At 33.8% G+C, this 20,681-nt stretch overlaps 2 protein-coding genes and 1 long non-coding RNA gene across 7 annotated transcripts; 1 reads left to right on the forward strand and 2 right to left on the reverse strand.

The window, feature by feature from the left end:
- Positions 1-67: 67 nt before the first annotated feature.
- On the reverse strand, positions 68-3,084 carry LOC107366922 (uncharacterized). 3 transcript variants are annotated; one of them, XR_016200079.1, is made up of 5 exons: positions 2,659-3,084; positions 2,389-2,562; positions 2,022-2,274; positions 201-1,380; positions 68-82 (listed from the first exon to the last, which is right to left on the reverse strand). It is a non-coding gene; the product is annotated as an uncharacterized LOC107366922 (long non-coding RNA). The 3 variants fall into 3 exon arrangements; XR_001569784.3 differs by having other exon boundaries at positions 299-1,380; positions 2,659-3,083; XR_016200080.1 differs by lacking the exon at positions 68-82 and having other exon boundaries at positions 865-1,380; positions 2,648-3,073.
- A 2,457-nt stretch (positions 3,085-5,541) lies between these two features.
- On the forward strand, positions 5,542-15,907 carry LOC107366916 (microtubule-actin cross-linking factor 1, isoforms 6/7-like). Its single transcript, XM_015934558.3, has 6 exons — positions 5,542-6,448; positions 7,819-13,680; positions 13,761-13,878; positions 13,949-14,076; positions 14,158-14,293; positions 14,394-15,907. Exons 1-6 carry the CDS (start codon positions 6,446-6,448, stop codon positions 14,474-14,476), a joined length of 6,330 nt encoding a protein of 2,109 aa, XP_015790044.2. The 5' UTR covers positions 5,542-6,445; the 3' UTR covers positions 14,477-15,907.
- Positions 15,083-20,567, reverse strand: LOC107366917 (protein argonaute-2). Of its 3 annotated transcripts, none has more exons than XM_015934561.3 (6): positions 20,216-20,567; positions 18,346-20,032; positions 17,732-18,254; positions 17,008-17,207; positions 16,864-16,923; positions 15,083-16,635 (listed from the first exon to the last, which is right to left on the reverse strand). In XM_015934561.3, exons 1-6 carry the CDS (start codon positions 20,493-20,495, stop codon positions 16,530-16,532), a joined length of 2,856 nt encoding a protein of 951 aa, XP_015790047.1. In that variant the 5' UTR covers positions 20,496-20,567; the 3' UTR covers positions 15,083-16,529. The 3 variants fall into 3 exon arrangements, with proteins under 3 accessions (XP_015790047.1, XP_015790046.1, XP_015790045.1); XM_015934560.3 differs by having other exon boundaries at positions 18,346-20,050; XM_015934559.3 differs by having other exon boundaries at positions 18,346-20,567.
- Between the last annotated feature and the right edge of the window lie 114 nt (positions 20,568-20,681).

The raw sequence follows: 20,681 nt of genomic DNA on the forward strand, positions 1-20,681 counted from the left end.
TTCTGTGTCGCCATAGTGACAAAAGTAACGCTACAGCACATGCTCCAGCACCAGCAACCCGCGATTATTAAATCAAGATAAACTAAATATTAAATGAATGATAAAATATCAATAATAAATAAATCAGGTATCGTCATGAATGATAATCAATGGACAAAAATTAGGATTATAGATTGTCGTTAATTTAGTGATAAAGTGACCTTCGATCAAGTTATAATTTCGAGTACATCAGGCATGAGTTGCCCTAATCACCAGTGGAGTTGCTTTCAAGTAAGCTTTGACTTGTTGATCAACTTACAACATTATTATTTTGTTTTAATTTTTGTTGTTAGAATCACAAATTTAATTTATTGTTCCTCACCAAACGTTTGACCAACTGATTGAACCTCATGGAGATCACAAACGGAATAAAAAAGATCTAAAAGGTTGATGTGTAAGGTTGAAGCTGCTCAAGCTTTACTGGTAAACAGATGAAACTGGCCTTGTTTTGCTATTTCAGATGAGCTTAAACAAAACCTGTAATCTTATTGTTATTATTTACTATTTTGTTGTTGTTTATGATTACAGAAGCTACGCCAATTAATTTCACAATCAGTTAATATAAATCATTGAACTTGATTTTTCTTTCGCTTCTTTTGACTGACTTGTTTCCTAAAAAGCTACTCTTTAAAGCATCATACAGAATATTTACAAACATATTTCCAGCAACATGTAACAACATGTAACAATTGCCTTTAAAAATTGATTCCAATTCAAGGTAAGTTTGTATACTTTTTGTAACAAAAATGAATCCTTTATAATCAAATAATATAATAATGATCATAAAGTGTAAAAAGTGAAATAAAAGTAATACAATAAAGAAGGTGGACTTGAAAAAGAAATCATTACTTTCCATTTTATTGAATAACAAAAGAAACAGCAATTTGTATTATTGTAAAATAATTGGCTTAATAACATTTGAATTTGTCAGTGAAATTAAAAGCAACTTGAGACACTAAAAATTACAATCAAACAATTACAATCTTTAACATTTATTTAATCACTTATTGTCTTGATTCTTGCACCAGTCTTGTAATATTTTTATATATGGCAACGTCTGTACAACATAATAATCAATTTGGTGTTAGATTGAAATAAAAAATGAATTAAAATAAAGAGTTAATCAGCTCAACATTGGAGTTGATCAAAGAATCATTCACACCATGAAATTAATTGGCAACCTTTCCAATTGTGTCTCCAGTAATAATGCCTAGTGATTATTATTAAGTTGATCGTTATCATCGTCATGTAACTTATCAGATGCTTTGTCACACAAACAGTTAACTGGATGTATTAACTGTGCACAATTAACAATTAATTGTGCACTAACCAGTGATCAACCTAAATAAAAGTAGAAAAGGTAAGAAAATTTAATTTACATTGCAATGTTTTGTAATGATTGAACAATGATTTGTGAGTTTGTAAGCTTCTGTTGAATTGTTTTGTTACATTCTGGTTCAATTTTGCTTGATTGTTCTCGCTTTCTTATCTGATAAAAGTGTTAACTTAATTATCCTGAGTAAAGTCCTCAGGCAAATGGTCAGCACAAACCTTGAACAGAAAGTATGGCAAATCTGGTTAAAATTGGGTTTAAAACAAAAAACACTGTTGATGGTGTTAACATGAAAATGGGTCTCACTTTTGTTGCCATTCAACAATTTAACTATTCAATATCATTACAAAAAATGGAAAATCTCTTTAATTCTCTTCCTGAAAATCATTTCTCATGCAATTTAATCATCGTCTAAAATTAAATTAATGATGTTGTTGAAAATTGAAATGAAATAATTTCGCAAAGACACGAACTGAGCCAACCATTTTTTTAGTTAACAGTTCACATTCAAGTTTAAAAATGTGCATTTTCTTTGAGTATTAATGGAATTAATTGTCCTTACTCACACAACTAATGAATCTGAATAATGAATTTAAGCAAGTTAATCATTAGGAGTAAACTTGTTGAATATGAAGAAATTTTGATTTACCATATGTTAATGTCGACTTTCATTTAAATGCTGATGGTTGATACACAGTGTAATAAAATGGAAATGAAATTGTGTTGGTAATAAAATGTATCCAATTAATTTAGACAGTAGCCAATATTGGTTTGTTTAAAAATTAACGATCAATAAATCTGCATAATTTTCCTAATTCAAGTCAATTTGGAGTCCAATTAAAGCGAGGATTAAACAATCACCACAAAAAAGCCTCAAAACCTCAAGCTTCAACTTATCCAATCTAAAGACAAATAAAAGAGAAAAAAACATTTCAATTATTATTTAACCAGATTCTTTGTATTCTTTGTGATTAACTAACAATGGAACATAATAATAACATAAAAAAGTGGAATACCTTGTTAACGATTGTTGATAATTCAGCTTTCCTCTTAACCATTTAAATTTCCGTTGATAAGTGACCTCTAAATTGTTTAATAAAGGTGGTTCAGGTTATAAGAAGAAACAAGAGAGAAATAAAGATTCCAAATGATGATAGTAACAGTTTAGCTTCAATTTGATTGTTATCAATCTGGAGAGAGAGAGAGAGGAAGAAAAAAGTGAAACAAATGAGAAATCGAATACAAATAATTCAAGAATTAATCAAATACACAAACCTTATACAAACCTAATAGCAAAGAATAAAGCTAATCAGCCAACAGAACTTTTTATATGTATAAAATTGAATGTATGCATAAAGTAAAGCTTCTTTAAATCAACTAAATCAATTGTAAACACAATGTTAGATTGAAAACGAATCCAACATTTTAACAATAATACGAACAACAATCAAAGAGTAAGATCTCGAGGTAGTTGGCCAATAAACGATACACAAGAGCGCAAAAAAAAGCCAACAGCAACAAGTTAATAAGCGTGAGTTTCACCCACGTTGGTAAACAATATTACAACCATTTAAACGGTGATTATTCATTCAAGACCACTAATTATCTCCAGATAAAATAATAATAATGATGATAACAGTGTCTTTAGATGTTGAAACAATCAAATCTACTTAACAAATCATTGACCAACAAGTCAGAGAAACATAATCTATAACCTAAGCAACCAAAGGGAAAACCGCCAAATCCATTAACCCGCTACATTTAAATTTATAATTGTTGCAATTGGAAAATTTAATTCTCTCTATTTTTTAATCAATTCACTTAAATGAACCAATAGAGATTTGAAATTATGTAAAGTAATCAAGTGAAGTGTAAAAATGAACCTAAAAGGCATGATTTACTTTACTACTTGTATCATCTGATTTTGAGAGAATCAACCATTTGAATTACAATTAAACAGAATGCTGTATCATTGTGGACCTTTTTTCACTCTCTCTTTCATTCTGTAACATTATTAGCACCAAAATGATTATCATTAGTATTAAATTGCGAATCACTGTCACTGTTAAATATAAATAACAAAAACGAACCCAATCAAAGCTGTTCCCAATACTGGCAATGGTAACCAAAGCAAAAAGAGTTGGACTCTTCCGGGAAAGTTTCATATTTGCTGTGTTTAAGGATAAATTAGGTTTTCCAACTCACACAGTTTGATGTATTTAATTAAATCAACATAATTACACAAGACAATAGTTGTAAATCAAGTGTCAACTTGCAATAATAAAGGCAACTGATTCTCACGTTAAACCAAAACCTAATGGTAAAAAAACGGGTTTACCCATCAAAAGGTAAAGATGAATTTTCAAATCTTGTCCGATTGCATGATGAAATTACACCCTTTAATGATCAATAAACTGTTCAATTGTCATTATACGATCAAGAGGCTTAAAGGGTAAAATTTACATACAAATAAAAATCTAGTAAATTGAAGAGTCTTCATTAATGTGTCCATAATGAAAAGATGTAAACATTGGATGGTAACATTGGTGTGGTTAACATTGAATCAAGCCCATTGAAAGTGTAAACAAGTGTACAAATGGCTACTTAACAATCATAATTGCTAATTGTTGATTGCTATCAGTAAAACAAAGCTAATACAAAGCTAATGACAATAAGCTTAAATTGTCAAATTATGGAAATATTGACTTTAAAACAAAAAGCTAATCCAACCATTTCTCAATGAAAATCTGTATTACAATTGTTTTGTTTTGCTTCTTGAATTGCAAATTTTGTTCCATTCAATTTCAATAATACAATTGATTGTTGACACACCCGATTGGTCAATGAAATCAATATACATTTAATAATACATCAACAATCAAAAGACAAAAACAAAGAAACAACAAAAAAAGGATCCAAAACTGCTGTTAAAGGCTACAATTGACAGTAAATTTGAAACACAAAATACAAGGTCTTACCCAAGTGTTGGCCTCTTGTCAAATATTACATATTTAAATCAAAGTTGACCATTTCAGATGTTTCAATGGCCAAAGGAACCATCCATTGGTCCATTGTTTAGTAACTAAACAGCTGAAAGACTGTTGAAGCTTCTTCTTGAATACATTTCAATGTCCTTCACTTACATTTTGTCACAGAAATGTCCTTGTATTGGATTCACATGGTTAACCTTACAATTTGATTTTAATGAAAAAAAATGCACTTCCATTCAAGCTTCTTCCTCATCTTTATCATCATCATCTAATACCTTGACTCGCTTTTTACCCAAACTTTCCGATTTCTGATCATTGTGTTTTAACATGTTTATTGTTTACAATCAATCTGACCATTTGTACCATTGTTTAACTGTTGATCTGTTACACCACAATCAGCCCTAACCTTTATCATCAGTTTAATTCAATTGAAAAGCTTCAATGTGTGTGTGTGTTTTAAAGGCAGTAAAGGTTAAACGCTGTTTTAACATCCTTTACTCACTTTTAACAAGCTGTTGATCATCAAAATTAAAGATTGAAACAATCATAATTGAATTGATCGACAGAAATGATCAATGAAAGTTAACTAATAAAAAACCTAACACGCTTAGTAAAAAATATCAAATGTTGATCAAAGATTTTTACAAATCCATTTGAAATTGGCATTTGAATGGAGACAAATCCATGTAAAAATTGACAATAAAACTCAAATCAAATGAATCTCTAATATTATTTCGTTAATAGTGATAGTTGAGTGTTAAAATTGAGAGTTAAAAAGATGTAAAAACACAAGAAAAAGGTAAGATAAAACAAAAGGTAAATTGAGGATCAATCATAATGCAATGAACAATGGAAAGGTTGAAATTGAAAAGTTGCAAAAAAGCTCATCTAAATACATTCATCAGCCGGGTGGGTCTAATCACAACATGTGTAGGTTGATTAGTTTAATCTTGTGTTCATCCCAATCATCATCCTAATCTACTATTTAATTACCTTACTTGTGGCTTTTCCTTCAAATAAATTGGAACAATTATGAGCTCTCAATCGTGAAACACTTTCCAGCATCTTCATCACTCCACCTCTAGCAACCCATTGCGTCCTCCCATCACCAACAATAATCACCAGTATTCATTAAGAAATGGAAACAAATTGATACCGCCTTCATGGTAAGGCTAACATAGAAAACCAGATTTACCCAGAATCCAACGGTAAACGGCTCTGGTTGTGATGAGTTGAAAGTAGTGCTTGGAGGTTGGCTTTAATTTTGAAAATAATTGTACAACCAAAGTAGCCAGTTAGACCAGAAACAATGGCCTGGTTTTGTTTATTTTTTATCATCCACCAGTGAGAGAGTCAATATTCTTGTGACTATCTTCATCATCATCATCATCTTCATCTTCATGTCTTCAATCCTTTGACACTTGTTTGTCAAACATTAAACTCCTTTCACTATCATTTTCATCCTCCTTTTGTTTCTTCACTCCTAGCTTCACTTTTATTTGTTACGCGCACCGTTTTATGTATAAAATCAAGTTAATCAAATTTATATCATTTTGATTATTCTTTGCGTTTTCGTCTTCTCTACACATTTTTTTACATTATCATCTTCTTCATCTTCATTTCTCACTCTCATCATCATCAGTTAATTATAAAGTTGATCAACTGTTGATTGTATCTTTCCAGTGTTAATTGATTTCACCAAATGATTGGTTTTGTCCGCTTCTTGTAACCCTCTCTGCTTTCAACTGTTGCTATGTTTTCCTATGCGCTCTGTCTTGCTTGTTTCACTGATCCTGTTAATTATTTAAAATTTAATTTTCTACCATGTAAATCATGTCTTGATTAATTGTAATGCGATTAAGGATGATCATCGTTTATATTAAACCATCTTAAGAGTTTATTTTGTTATTTGTTTGTATTTGGTTTTCATTTGTTTCCTTGTGTCTCTGTTTTGGTCTCTTTGGTCAACCTTTTATTTTTGGATCTTTCGGTGAATCTCCATCTTAATTTGATTTGTTTCTAAGATCATCATCAACTGATTTTTTGGAGACTGCAAATGAACAGATAACTTCATTATCAATCCATGGTTAGTTACAATTTAAATTATTTACTATCAAACCCATTTAAAGTGAAGAAAGATTTATATTTTTGACAAAAATCAGATTCAATATCAGCCTTAGAGTTTGGTTGCCCGCAGTTTCAATTAGAAGCAAATTGATGATTTGTTAATTTAACCACAAATTGTTGCTATTTTTAAATTGTAATATTAAGTGTTAGCTATTAAATTGTTATCTCATTAATTCTTGGTCTGTGGCTGACTGTTTGCCTTGAGAAGTCAAATGTGTTTGAGTTATCTTTGTGAGTAGTCTTGATTATAATTTTATACAATTTCAATCAGTGATCAACCAGTTGCTAATTAAAACTTTACCCTACCTTTAATTGTGACACATTAGCTAATTAATTTTGAACATGAATCAGCATGATTTTTAGGTGAATGCAATGGCTGTGCTTTGAATTATGATTGCTCAAGAAAAGCCTAATAATATGATGAAGTTATAATTGGGTTGAGAATCAGATGATGATTTGATGGAAACAATTCTAGGTGATCTTGATTTTCTCAGAACTTTATCATCAAATTAACCAACCAATGGTTTGATATCAACCAGTAAAAGATGAATGTAAGTTGATTAAATTCATAACGTTTGAAATGAACAAATGGGTAAACAGTAACTATGTTTATGGGTCAGTCCAAGTGAAATTCAAATTTCCGGGGTTCGACTCAACTCTCAGATTGCTGATTCATTTGAATTGATAACAAAAACAGAGTTAACCCAAAGCTTAACACATTTCAACCAATTGCTTATGACACAGTTAAAACAATAGAGTAAAGAACAGTGAAATTATGTACAAAATCAAACTAAATGTAAGTCCATCTTCAAGCTCAATCATCAAAAGGGTGAAGAAACATTTTGAGAAAAATTTATGACTTGGCCTAACGTCATTGTTATTAAAATAGCATTTTGCTTTCAAAAAGATTCAATTCTACAATTTAAATACAACAGATTAAAGAGTTTATTGTTAGCTGGAGTCAAGTTTATGGCAAGAGCTAGTCACAAGTTCAAGTTATTAAGAATCATAGTTTAAAGGTTAACAGAAGATATTATCTTGCTTATTTCAACGGTTTTTTTGTTATCACATGTTGCTTTGTCTTTACCGAAGAGACAAGGTTATGTCTAATGAAGATGGATCGCCATTTTTTTGTATTATATTATGCTAATTTTCCTATTGTTTTCAATCAATGAAATTTAAATTTGGATCGTTTTTTCATCATTTTCAGTATAAGGACGACTTTATTTTTGATGCTTTGATATTGATAGTTTATTATTTTGCTTTGTTTTATAATACTTTTCCTATCATTGAAACAGCTTTTAACAAACTCTTTTTGTTTCTCAATAGGCTGACGAAGGACAATCAAATGAGAAATTCAACGAAACTCGAAGTAAAAGTATAATAATACGAAGTCCTGATGGTAAATCAATTACCAAACACACCTCAATTCACATAACACGGGTTAATGGAGGTTCCCCTGTGGGACGAATCACCGATGGAAATGGTTCTCGACCTGTATCATCAGCATCAACGGTATCTTTTGAGAGCCAACGGCCTTCAAGTCAACCAATGGAAGGCTCAAAGAGTGAAACAGTTTACCAGTTTAAATCGACATCACCTAATCGATTATCTTCACTGCCTCAAGGTTCGGATAGTTCACCAGCAATAAACACAATCAACACCCACTCTAATAGTAAATTGATCACTAATGGTACCCTTGTTCCTGCCATCAGACGAACCTCAAGTAGTCTACAGATTAGTGTCAATATACGATCACCATCAGCTAATGATTTAATCTACAGTAAACCTAGTTCACCACTGCCGATCAGAAGAAGTCAAACAACCTTTGAAAGCTCATGGATTCTATCATCCTCATCATCTTACCAACCTAATCAACTTTCACAGTCGCCTATTGGTGATAGAAATAGTCGAAGTAGTAGTAGCTTATCCTTCCGATCAACATCACAATTGTCAAATAATAAACCAACAACTGCCGATGTAACTGTTCAAAAAGAGAAACCAGAGGAAGCCAGGGAGAAACAGCCTTTGACCACTAAATCCCAAACAAAAGGGACAGCAAACGGATTATCATCTGCTTCATCATCCCCCTCACCTCAGCCTTCATCCTCTCAAATAAAATCACAGGTTGCAATTGATATTAAATGTGGCCGAAGAAGTGAACCATCACCTTCTCGCATCTCAATTACTCGGGAAACAGTTTCATCACGAACAATCAAACCCAAAGATGTTGTCATTGACAGTTCCGAGAAACATGGTAAAGCAATCAAGAGTCGATCATCGAGTCCAGTTAAAGAATCAATCGTCAGAAGTTCCCTTAAAGTTAACCAAGATAAAGAAAAATCAATACATAAAAGTGAGACAATAGTTACAAAGGAATCTACCGATGAAACTGAAATTTATGAAAAAACGTTAACTGTTCCATTAGATGGTTGGACCGTTTCTGATGCAATTCAAAAGGGTTTTCTTGATACGATAAATGGAACTTTCACTGTTCCTGAAAGTGATCATCAAATTAGTCTCAAGGATTGTTGCCGTCTTAAGATTATCAATCCATCTTCGGCTGAGGTAGTTGATCCAAGTCGACCTTTTACTCGACCAACAAATCTTAGTTTAGCCTTTGAGCGAGGCTTAATTGACAGCTATGGACATTACTTGGGCAATGAACGTGAACCGAAAATATCACTGGAGCAAGCTTTAGACCGTAAGTATGTTACTCTTAATGAAAAAGTTAAAACCAGCAGTCTAATGGCTCGTAAAGTGATAAAAATATCAAGATCGAAAAGTAATCAGTTAAATGTAACTCTTGAGCCCGAATTGTTGGCTAAAGCAAAAGCCGATTCACAGCTTGTTAAAAGAGTCATGGAAGAGCCAAAAAGTTATCCTAGAGATGTTGCCATCGAGGAAAACAAAAATATCACTGAAATTGCATTCATTGATGATGATGATGAGATAAGAGAAATTGATTCAGAAGTTGAAGATGGACGGACTACTCGGACAACAATTGAAACCATCAGAGCTGACGACTTGGAAACTGAAACAATAGCTGCTGATTTTGTTGTTGGTGAAACTTTATCTACATGCTCGGATTCTGGAGACGAAAACTGGACCGAAATTGTTGATGAGATAAGCCAAAGGTTGGATATAATTAAAGAGAATGAAAAATTCCAGTCAGCTTATTCAAAATTGTCAGCCTGGCTTGAAACAATCAAGACTCGATTGAATGAGCTTGGTCCTGTTGGAAATGATTTGAAAATGATTTCATCTCAACGCTCTAAATTATCATCGATTCGCAGTGAATTTAAAAGTCGATTGGTAGAGCGTCAAACTTTCACAGCCTCAAGTAAATTTTTGTCAACACGAATGGACCCTAATTGTGGAGAGTATCAACAAATTGAAAGACTAACATCAAAATTGTTGACCCAATGGAAAAAGTGCGAATCATTATTAAATGAGAAAGAAAGAGAAGTTAAAGGTTTAGATTCATTTATTGAATCGTTTGGTGGTAAATTGTCCCAATTGGAAAATGATATTGACTGTCTAACATCAGAACTGGATGATTTAAAAATGTCTGATGCTAAGGTAAAGGAGAAAAGCAATCGTTTGGAAACTATTAATGAACAGTTAACCATTTCTAAATCAACTCTGGCTGAATGTGAAGTTATTACAGATCATTTGTACCAATTGGTTGGTGAGCAAACACGAGCTGATGAGGTCAGGTCCAAGTTCAACTCAATTGAGCGTAAATCTGTTGAGTTATCTAATGAAATAGAAGCTGTTACCAAATATTTAAATAAATTACGAGATTTTGAAACTTGTGAAGCATCACTTAATGATTGGTTAACCAAAGTGTCAACACAATTAGAATCACCATTGAAAGTATCAACTGATGAGACTGAGTTAAAGAATGAATTGACTGATGTCGAAGGATTACGATCTCAGTTTGACAAAAGAGAATCCGATCTTCGTTCGCTGGAGTCAATGGGCGTTGGATTATTGGAAGCTGCAAGTTCCTTGGCCACAGGAGCAGCAGCGGTACAAGAAATATCTCGAGTTTCTGGTCGTGTCGAGTCAATACAATTAACTTGGAATGAACTGTCTAAAGAGGTTGAAAATAGAATTGGTCGATTGGAAAATGCATTGAAATCATATGTCACTATAAAATCATACCTCATGAGCATATCTAATTGGTTAGATGAATTGGATGTTGAATTGTCCAACGTTTCCGATTTAACATATGAACAAGGATCACTTGAAGTTCAACTGAAAGCAATTGAAGCGATTGCTTCAGAAATGAACGGTAAATCAGCTGAATATGATAAAATTAGTCAGATTACTCTCGATTCCTTCAACGTTGGAGTGAAAGAATCTCGAGAAGAGATAAATGGAATAATTGATCGATGGAATTCAATTGCTAAAGATACAGAGGAGCGCAGATCTCGATTGAAAAATTTACTCGATTCATTAAAATCTTTGGATGCTTATGTTGATGAAATATCGGCTGATTTTGAAGTTTTTAATTCAAAAATCGATACAAGTGGCTTAATGGAATCACCAACCTTTGAATCTCGCTCAATTGATAGAGTCAAGTCTTTTCTTGAATCAGTCAAATCATTGGAGAGGAAAGTTGATCGAGCTTCAACAATTGGTAAAGATTTATCCAAACAATTTGAGATTATTGGACAGTCTTCAATGCCGATAGAAGTATCCAAAGTGGAGCCTTTAGGGCGCATAAAGAGCTTATCGACTAGAGTTTCAAATTTACGTCATTCAATTGAAGCTCGTCACTCCCTGTTAAACACAACTAAAACGTCAGTTGATAAAATTCAGCGTAAAACTGATTCTGTTGATCGTACATTGACTCGTTTGATTGAGGTTAGTAACAAGTTACCAACAATTGTTACTCGAGACTCTATTACTTTGGTTAAACAGCGAGATGAAACAATAGAATTGAAGGAAGAAGTAATTAAATTCGCTTCTGAAATAAAGGAATTGAAAACAGCCATTGAAAATGAGAAATCGTGTTTATCAACATTCCATGTAACATATAAAACTTTCCTATCGAATGTTGAATCAATTGATTCTCGACGGATTAATCTATTATCCTTCCTAACTGAACGACTAGGAAAAATTGAATATTCATTGAAAGAAGCTCAAGATGTTGAAGCAACTTTACACGAATTTGCTGATTGGTTAAAGACAATTGAGTCAATCGGTGATTCAATGGAAGAACCAAGTTACCTTGTTGATACAATAGAGAAGCAATTAAAGGAGACTGCTGATTGTCAAGTTTCAATTACCTCTAAACGAGACATTTTGGTTGACTTGGAACGAAGAGGACCTAGAAGAGAAAAAGAAATGCTAGTCTCAATACGATCACGTTATAATAAATTGACATCGAAAGTTACCAAAAGGAATTGCACACTGGAAAGAAACTTGAAACAAGCAAAGGAATTCATTGAGAAATGGAATGGACTGATTAATTGGTTGTCAGGAACAGAAACAATTATTTCATCTCACGAAAATATCAACTGCTCATCAATTCAGCTAACTATTGGTACTTTGAGAGAATTAAATCGTGACTTTGATCATAAACAAGGTCATCTTGATTCCATTTGCAGACTGGGTCGAAATTTGAAAGATAAAAGTCCAAAAAGTGATGGTGATTCATTCCGTAATTTGATTGATACACTTAGGAATCGTTGGACAGATGATTACAAAAGTGTTACTGACTTGCTTCGCAAAGCTGAGAAGGTTTCCAATGTTCTTGATCGATATAGAAAGCTGGTAAAACAATTAAAAGACTGGTTATCAGAAGCTGTTATTTCCTTTGATAGATTACAGGGCGACCCCGAAATTGTACTGCGATTGATGAAAGATCATGCTAATTTTACTAAACAATTGGCTCTTAAAAATGATTCAATGATTGTCCTAAAAGACTGTCTTGATGAATTGGTTGAATTATTGCCAGAGGATTGTCCGGATATAGATACAGTTACATCTGAATATTCAAATTTATCTCAATCTTGGGATGAATTGAATCTATTAAGTCAAGAGAAGGAAATGAAACTACAAGAAGCATTGGATTCAGCTGAACTCTTAAAAAACCGAGTTAATAAAATGCTGAACTGGTTAATTGAAGTGGAAACGTCTTTGGGTAAATATAAATCATCTCCTGGGTCAAGCCATGACGAGTTAAACCTTCGCTTGCACATTGATGAAATCAATGGTCATATTGAAAAGATGGGCTCCATTGTAAGTGACCGAGATGAAATAATTTCAATAGCCAAAACAGTGTTAACTGATTGCCATCCAGATGCTGTATTTGCTGTTCGCCATTATATTGAACTGATTGAGTCAACTTGGGATGATGTAGCTCGACAATTATCCAAGAAAGAATCTGAATTGAGGAGTAAACTGGATGAAATTGTTGAGAAAGCTGCATATTTAGCTGAACTATCTGGTTGGTTAACAACCAGAGAAACTGAATATGATTTACTAGATGGTAAATCAATTCCCAATGAGATTGAACCGATTCAAGAGTTTATCGATGAAATGGAGGCTTATCGAATGTCAGTTCATTCAAAGGAAAGTGAATTGGATAAATTGTGTGAAGATAATCGTAAAGAGCCGACTAACAAAGCGCGACGCCGAATCGGTCAGGATCCTGTTAGTTACGCTAAATTGGCAACTGATTTACCATTGGAACAGATTGATGATCCCAAAGTTGTCGATATTATAACACGCTGGCGAAGTTTGGCTTCAAAAACGCGAGATCGTCTGATAAGGTTGCGAAGTAAACTTAATTTTTATCATGAACTAGAAAAGTTACGAGACTTTGATTTTGATACATGGAAAAGAAAGTTTATTGATTGGTTGGACAACAGGTCAGCAAGATTAATGGACTTCTATCGAAAATTGGATGATAATCGCGACAACAAGATTACTTATGATGAATTTATTGACGGATTTTTGAGGCACAAATTTCCTGCCTCCCGAAGCGAATTGCAAAGAGTTGCTGCCATTTTTGACCGTAACAATGATGGTTTCATTGATAACAGGGAGTGGATGGAGAAATTGAAAGATCCTTCGGAAGTTGAGATGATTGTTAGTGAAATGAGGAAACAATCTGCTAAATGTACTTGTCTTTCTAAATATCGAGTCCACCAAGTGGAGGACAAAAAGTATCAGGTAATTTAATCTTAGCTTGAAAACATGCTTTTAAATAAGTAATTATGCTAATTGTGTTGAGTATTGAATTTAATTTGCAGTTTGGAGAGTCCCATAAAATGAGACTTGTGAGGATTTTAAGAAGCGATATTATGGTTCGAGTTGGTGGAGGTTGGATTTCACTTAATGAATTTTTGCTCAAAAATGATCCTTGTCGAGGTAAATTGTTTGGTTTGAAAAATTAAACACAATTTTACTAATCACTATTGTTTATTTTGCCTTACAAAAGCCAAAGGACGTACAAATGTAGAGCTACGAGAGCCTTTAGCCGATGGAGTTAGTCAGGGAATGGCTTCATTCCAAAGTCGATCGCCGTTTTTTGCAAACAACAATTCATTTGTTGGACCGATAACCAATGTGAGTTTTACAGTAGTTAATACAACTTCACTGAGATTACCAACCATTAAAATATTAACATTTTTATCTACATTTTTGAAGATTCGAGAAAAGACTGAACGAAGTGTGCCAATGTCAATATCAGCAGATCAAGACGAGGATAACGATGAAGATATTGATGAAGATAGTATTTGCGGTGGAGAGACATCAAGACCTCAAAGTCGATTAACATTCACAGGTAAGTTATCATATGTTAATGAGAGATTTTGATTTGTCCAAATCATTGAAGCATTGAAATAATTTCAATTTATTTTTTTCACTTTAACTTTTTTCTCAAGCCAAAGAAGAGCGATGTCCAAGCCGAGGAAGCCATGTTGGAGAAAAAAGATTGCGAATCGACACCAGGCCGAGATGGCATTAAGGAATGATCGTCAAAACCAATCTTTCTTTTTTTCTCTTCTTTTTTCTTCCCAAATTTTAAAACACGAAAAAATCAAAATTAGTTAATAACACAAGCAGTGGGCCTAGATGAATCCCTCATAGTCTTTCCTTAATTTTTTCCCTTATATTTTCATCTTATTTTTACCCTTTCACAATTCACAGCTTCACTTTCTACAATTTCTTACTAAACAAAAAAATCGGAAATTAACAATTTTATGGATTAATTACAATAACCAAAAGGATCAATCCAATTAATTCAAGATAATGCATTCACAATTACACATTAATATTGTTCACACACTTTTTATGGCTTAATTGTTTCTCTTTTACTGTTTATTTTTGAAATGATGAACCATTTTTTACTGTGATTGTTTTTTTTGTTTCATGACTGTTTGACATTGATAGTGAATAGAGATCAACAGAATGACAAAAAATGAATGATGAACAAAGAAAAGTTGAAACTCAATTTAACATCGCTATTGGGTTTACTATGACGGCATATACATTGCAAGTTTCATACTTGGGGTTGCCCTTATTAATGCAATAAAGACATTCAACCAAGAAGAAATCACAAGATTGTAAATAATTAAGAGTTTGAAAAAAAACGCTTCATTCATTTTGTGACAGGCAATTTTACATGTTGTTAATTTTGTAGTAACAATGTTTGTTGTTTTGTTAAGTGATGATGATGATGATGATAGGCTGGTTTTGCGTTCAATTGATTAGATGTGAGCACAGTTTGGTCAAATTTGATGTTTCTCTTTCGTTGTTGATTGCTAATGGAGGTGGTGCAGGTCTTGTGGTGATGGCAAGTTTCATTACAAGAAGTGAAAACATCAAAATAAAAACTGTCACAAGGAAGAAAAATGTTTCAAGAAAAAACAAGCAGCAGTTTTTTGTTGGTGGGTAAAGGGAAAGGGTCTTGAGCGATTGTGTGTCATTGATCAGCTTGTATAATCATGCCCAGTAAAGGGGTCAAAATAATGAGGGAAATAAATGACAAAAAAATTGATTATAATAAAGAGATGACAATAATTAAATGGAGGAACAAGCAGGGTGATGATGATTTTGAAAAGCAAAATTATACTGAGGTAAAATAGGAGAGATTAGTGCTCAAAGTTGGGAAGACTTTTTTCAATAATTGATGAAGTTAAAATCCGGAATGTTGTCACCATTCATCGATTGATTAGTTTATCGGGATCTTTGGAACGGATGTTATGCATGTGCCGTCACCTCAACAAAATATGGAACGTTTCTAGTTGAATTTATGGCAAAGAGGTTTTTTTCCTTAGTGTTGTTTGTTTTCCTTCCTTTACCACATTTTACCAGTTAGGCGTTCAAAATCAAATCATAATCTATAATAGATTCAATTGTGTTTGGGTGTTTGGTTTTTTTTGTGTGTTTGTTGTAATGTATGATTCAAAAACGATAATAGCAAAAAATTAAAGTTATTGATGTCAGGCAAAGAAAGGGAAGAAATGAAGAGAAAAAGAGTATGACTAAAATTGTCTTCCTTCAATGATCAGGCAAGACAAGATTGGAAGTAAAAGAGGGATGAATAGAGCCTGAGTCATTAAAAATTATGTTAAGGAATTACGAAAAAAAGGGTTTAAAGTAAATTAGAGAGCTAAGGGAAGGGGAGAAAGACTTGACAAATTAGAAGAAATAATACAGTTAGAGTGAGAAGATAAGAGGATGACGAAGATGCAAGAGACAGACAATATATATATATGCATATGAGGATAGGTAGCAATATCATTATCGATAGCAATAGCATAGAAGATTAAAGACAGCGAGAAAGAAAGCACATTGTAAAGACTTGAAGTGGAAGTTGAGTTTGATGTGCATTTAGGTTAAACTTTTTTTTTGTCAGCGTGCAGGCCTTGAGTAATGGTGAATTTAATCCATGTGCTGGCTATAAAGGTCGACATCCATCCCGAGCATATTCATTTTTAAACCCCCTCGAATGATTCTATGGTTTTTTTGCAGTTTTATTTTTCTAATTTTGTTCCAACTGCGAAAAGTCGAACTCCTTAAGCAAAGTACATAACTTTTTTGGTATCAGGATGGATTGTTACAGCTCGAGCTAATGCTGTTTGAGTCCTGTCATTACCGTTTGACTGGTGACTACCATCACCGCTAAATAAATGAAAATAGAAAAATCAGTTAAAATGAATCAAGTACACAAACTGATGAATATCATTTTTCAACACAAATTGTTGAATATAAACATGCAAGTTACGAAAGATTGTTTTATCAAGATCAATTGCAAAGATTAAGCAATGATTGTAATGAATCAGTGTAACGTGGTCATTTGTGTAACATGAGTGGTTGAATTGAAATAAGAAAATGGAACATTTTATTAACCTGAACTCGGTAAGATCGCCTGTAAGGCCAGATTGACTTTCGGTTTCCAGTTGGCTGACCCTATTTAATTTAGTAGAGTGTAAATTAGTAAATTCAATCATTTTAATTGGTAATTAAAGAGTTTGCAAGTAGACAAAAGCTTACCTATCATTTTCCTTTTCAACTAGATGATAACGTGCTCGAAAAGCTACAAGGTGAGCATAATAGGCGGGAGCTGGGATTGATACTGAGCGTGTGCAGCGAACATAAGTATGACAAAGTTGATAAGTTAGACATTGAAGCTCATCAGCAGAAAAGTGGTTATCATCCCAAAGAACATGATAATGAGATGGACGACTGGTTCCCTGTGTAAAGTAAAATATAAAAAATTAATCATCGATAATTTAAAGGACAAAATTTAAAGAAAAAAAATGCAATAAAACAAAGGCAAGAGCCGGATGTCAAAGTTCAATGTGCGCTTGTCCAAAATCCTATTTAGGTTTTTTCCTAATCTTCAGCCGGAAAACAGCTTGAAAAAACTAACATATGGATGGATAAAAATCTCGATGCATAAATAGTACAAAAATGAAATGCATTTTTGGCTTTGAATAGATATGAAATTTTCATAACGACTAAAAGTAAATTAAGGATTTCTCGAAGCTAGATAATTCAAAAACTGCAAGATTGTTTCAAGAATGAAAATTTAACCTCACATGATGAGTGAAAGAATACTTCAAGTCTCTTGAATAGCTTAGAAAGGAGATGAATAATTTCTTTTCTCTCCTGAAGCTATTCATCCAATAGCTTGTTTTCAAAAAAAACTTGATAGGCAAGAAAGTAAAAAGGGTGATGCACAGAGAACGGAGTGATTAGGAAACGCATGGATTACCTGAATACCAGCATGAGAGCAAAGATAGAAGTCAAATTCAGTTGGGTGAGTAATGCCAACATCAACCGTGGTTCCTGCGGGAATATTGCCGCTTCTCCCGACTTGTTCTCTTTTATCGGCACAGAATAGTCTTGTATGATGACGTTTTTGTACTGCAATAAAAGTAATACCTGGGTAATAGTCATCTTCAAGCATCATACAAGCTTTCCGTAGGGCCAGAAGCTCAGTGTTAAGGACGGCTGGGAATTGACCTTCAGAAACTCCATCTCGATAGAAAATAATTCGAACTGGTTTGTAACGAGTACACTTGTAAAATTGAATCATCAATTCTTTGACCATGCTAGCTAGGTCTTGGATAATTTCTTGACGGTGCTGTTGAACACGAACGGTTGCTGAATATCGAGAAGGATGAGCATCCATAGAACCAACTACTGCAGCTATGGAGGGCTTTTTATTATCACCAGCAGGAGGGTGTGTGACATCCGCTCCCAAGAATATCACAGGCTCATTGAACACCTTTGGTCTAATGGGTAATTAAATTGAGAAAAACATTAATAATGAGTTGAATGACAAATAAGCTAACAAAGGAAAATGGTGAGATAAAAAAGACTTACCTAACACTAGGTACAAGAATACTATTGATTCCTCCGAGTTTTACATTAATTTTTAGGCAAAGGTTAGATAAAGTTTGAGGTGATGTTTTGTTGACATTTTTGGCTTGAACACATTGAGTTGCCATACCAAGGACGGTATCACCAACTCTTTTTACTTCAGCGTAAACTGGAGTTTTACCAGGTAAAACAACAACAATTAGTTGAATACCAATAAAGGTGGCCTTCAGATAGCGAAACATTGGTTCAACTTGATCTGATCCAGTGGCATACTTGCAGAAACAAGGCTGACCAAGGATAGGCATTCCTGCGTCATTAGATATTTTTTGTAATTGTCCGATAAAAGTACGAAGGGCATCTTCCCGGCATGTCCTTTGTGGAGCGAAGCAAGCAATCGCCCAAACACGAATCTCAACTCCAGTGTGAAATTGTTTTCCTCGCATATCCCAGACACCACTGTTAGGGAGTGCTTGTTGTTTGGTTCGACCGCCATACTGAAGTTTTGGTGGAGGTAAAACTCGACCTTTAACTTCCATCATAGTATTAGAAATAGACAATCCAAATTCTTTAATATAAGGATCATGATTGAAGTCAGCTTTAACTACTAAATTGTTAATCTCTCTTTCTCTGTCAGGTGCTGAACGAGCGGTTGCCTTTATCATGGTTGATGTTTGCATATCTGTGAGTTTCTTGATGCATCTCTGACCAGCAACAATGTTGCATACCTCTAAAGGCAAGTAAGTATGCTTGTGCTCTTGACCTACTTGTAGGCAAGGAAGATGAGGGAACCTCAATTTCATCTTGTATTTTTCAAAAAAGTATTTGGCAACAGTACATTCAATTGTTTGGCCATTGTCCAATTGAAGAGGGAAAGATTGAAGTTGAGATGGTCGTCGAGTAACATTGCAAACTCGATATTTTCGTCTCATGGAACCGCAATGGGTAATTTCTATCTTGAGACCTTTAATTTCTTTGGTAAATTTGACTCGCTGAGAATCGGTGAAAGGTTTCTTTTGTTCATTAATATCTCTCAAGTCCAAGACTTCACAGGCAAAATCAATGACTGGTTGAGCTTTGTAAAAAGCAGTTGCAGAGACATCAATGTTCAATGTCATTCGCCAATGAGAAGGCCGGACACTCTGATGAAATCCAAACCAAACTTCACGTCCACCACCAAGTGGATGATAATAACCATCTGGAGTTGAAAAAAATGATCGTCCTACTGGTGTGTAGACCATTGATGGAAGGTGTCGCATAACCACGTCTAAAGCTTGAATGGCGTCCATTGGAATATATCTATTTTCACCCTCGAGGGCTCGTTCTAAATGATCTAGGTTAACTTGATTAACCCATTTAATGGCGACTCTGAAGAGCCTGTCTTTACCTTCACCAGGAAGGATGACTTCTAGTTCAATTTTATCCCTACCAATAGGTAGATCATCTGAGGTATACATATTTTTACGACCGTCAAAAACGGGTTTCTGATTTCCGAACAACTTTGAGTATGATTGGACCATAATTTGAATGATTTCACGATTAATTTTACGTGGACACTTATCAGGTGAAATTGTGACATCGTAATGGTGCAGAAATCCTCGAGGCATGGTTATCTGATAATGATTCGCTCGCAAAAGAAGTGGTCTTCCTTCAGTTCCAATATTAGGTCGTCGTGGGCAGATAAATGCTGGATCTGGTAACACAATACCCTCTTGGCCGTTGTTATTATTGTTATTATTATTGTTGTTGTTGTTGTTGTTGTTATTATTGTTGTTGTTGTTGTTGTTATTATTATTGTTATTATTATTATTATTATTGTTATTATTATTGTTGTTGCTGTTACTGTTGCTGTTGTTGTTGTTATTATTATTATTACCTCTTCCATTGCCATTGCTTCCACTGTTTCCATTACCACAGGCGTTTCCATTACCTCCACCACCAATAGTACCAACAGCTCCAGGTCCACCAGTACCAGTAACATCGATAGAATCACCGCCACCACCACCACCGTTTCCACCAGCAGCAGTAATACCACCAACAACAGTAGTACCTCCGGAAGCTCCTCCGCCAACAGCCTTGATTACTCCATTGCTGACCTTTCCTACGGGCATCTTGTTGAGGCATAGATCAACCAGTTGTTCCATGTCTATGTCCATTAGATAGGGTTACAAAAAGATTTCAAAAGACACAGTAAAATACAAGATAAATTGACCAAGACACAGATTTAAAATAGAAATTAAAATGTATTTTAATGACCCAGGTTAAATACCCATCTTGAGATACAAAATGGAGGCTGATTTTTGTGTGTGCACAAAAAAAATAGTTACGCCATCTAGGGAACA

The sequence above is a fragment of the Tetranychus urticae genome, chromosome 3 (genome assembly GCF_039701765.1).
Source record: "Tetranychus urticae isolate SD_2017Ah chromosome 3, NJAU_TeUrti_SD_1.0, whole genome shotgun sequence".
NCBI classification, from domain to species: Eukaryota; Metazoa; Arthropoda; class Arachnida; order Trombidiformes; family Tetranychidae; genus Tetranychus; species Tetranychus urticae.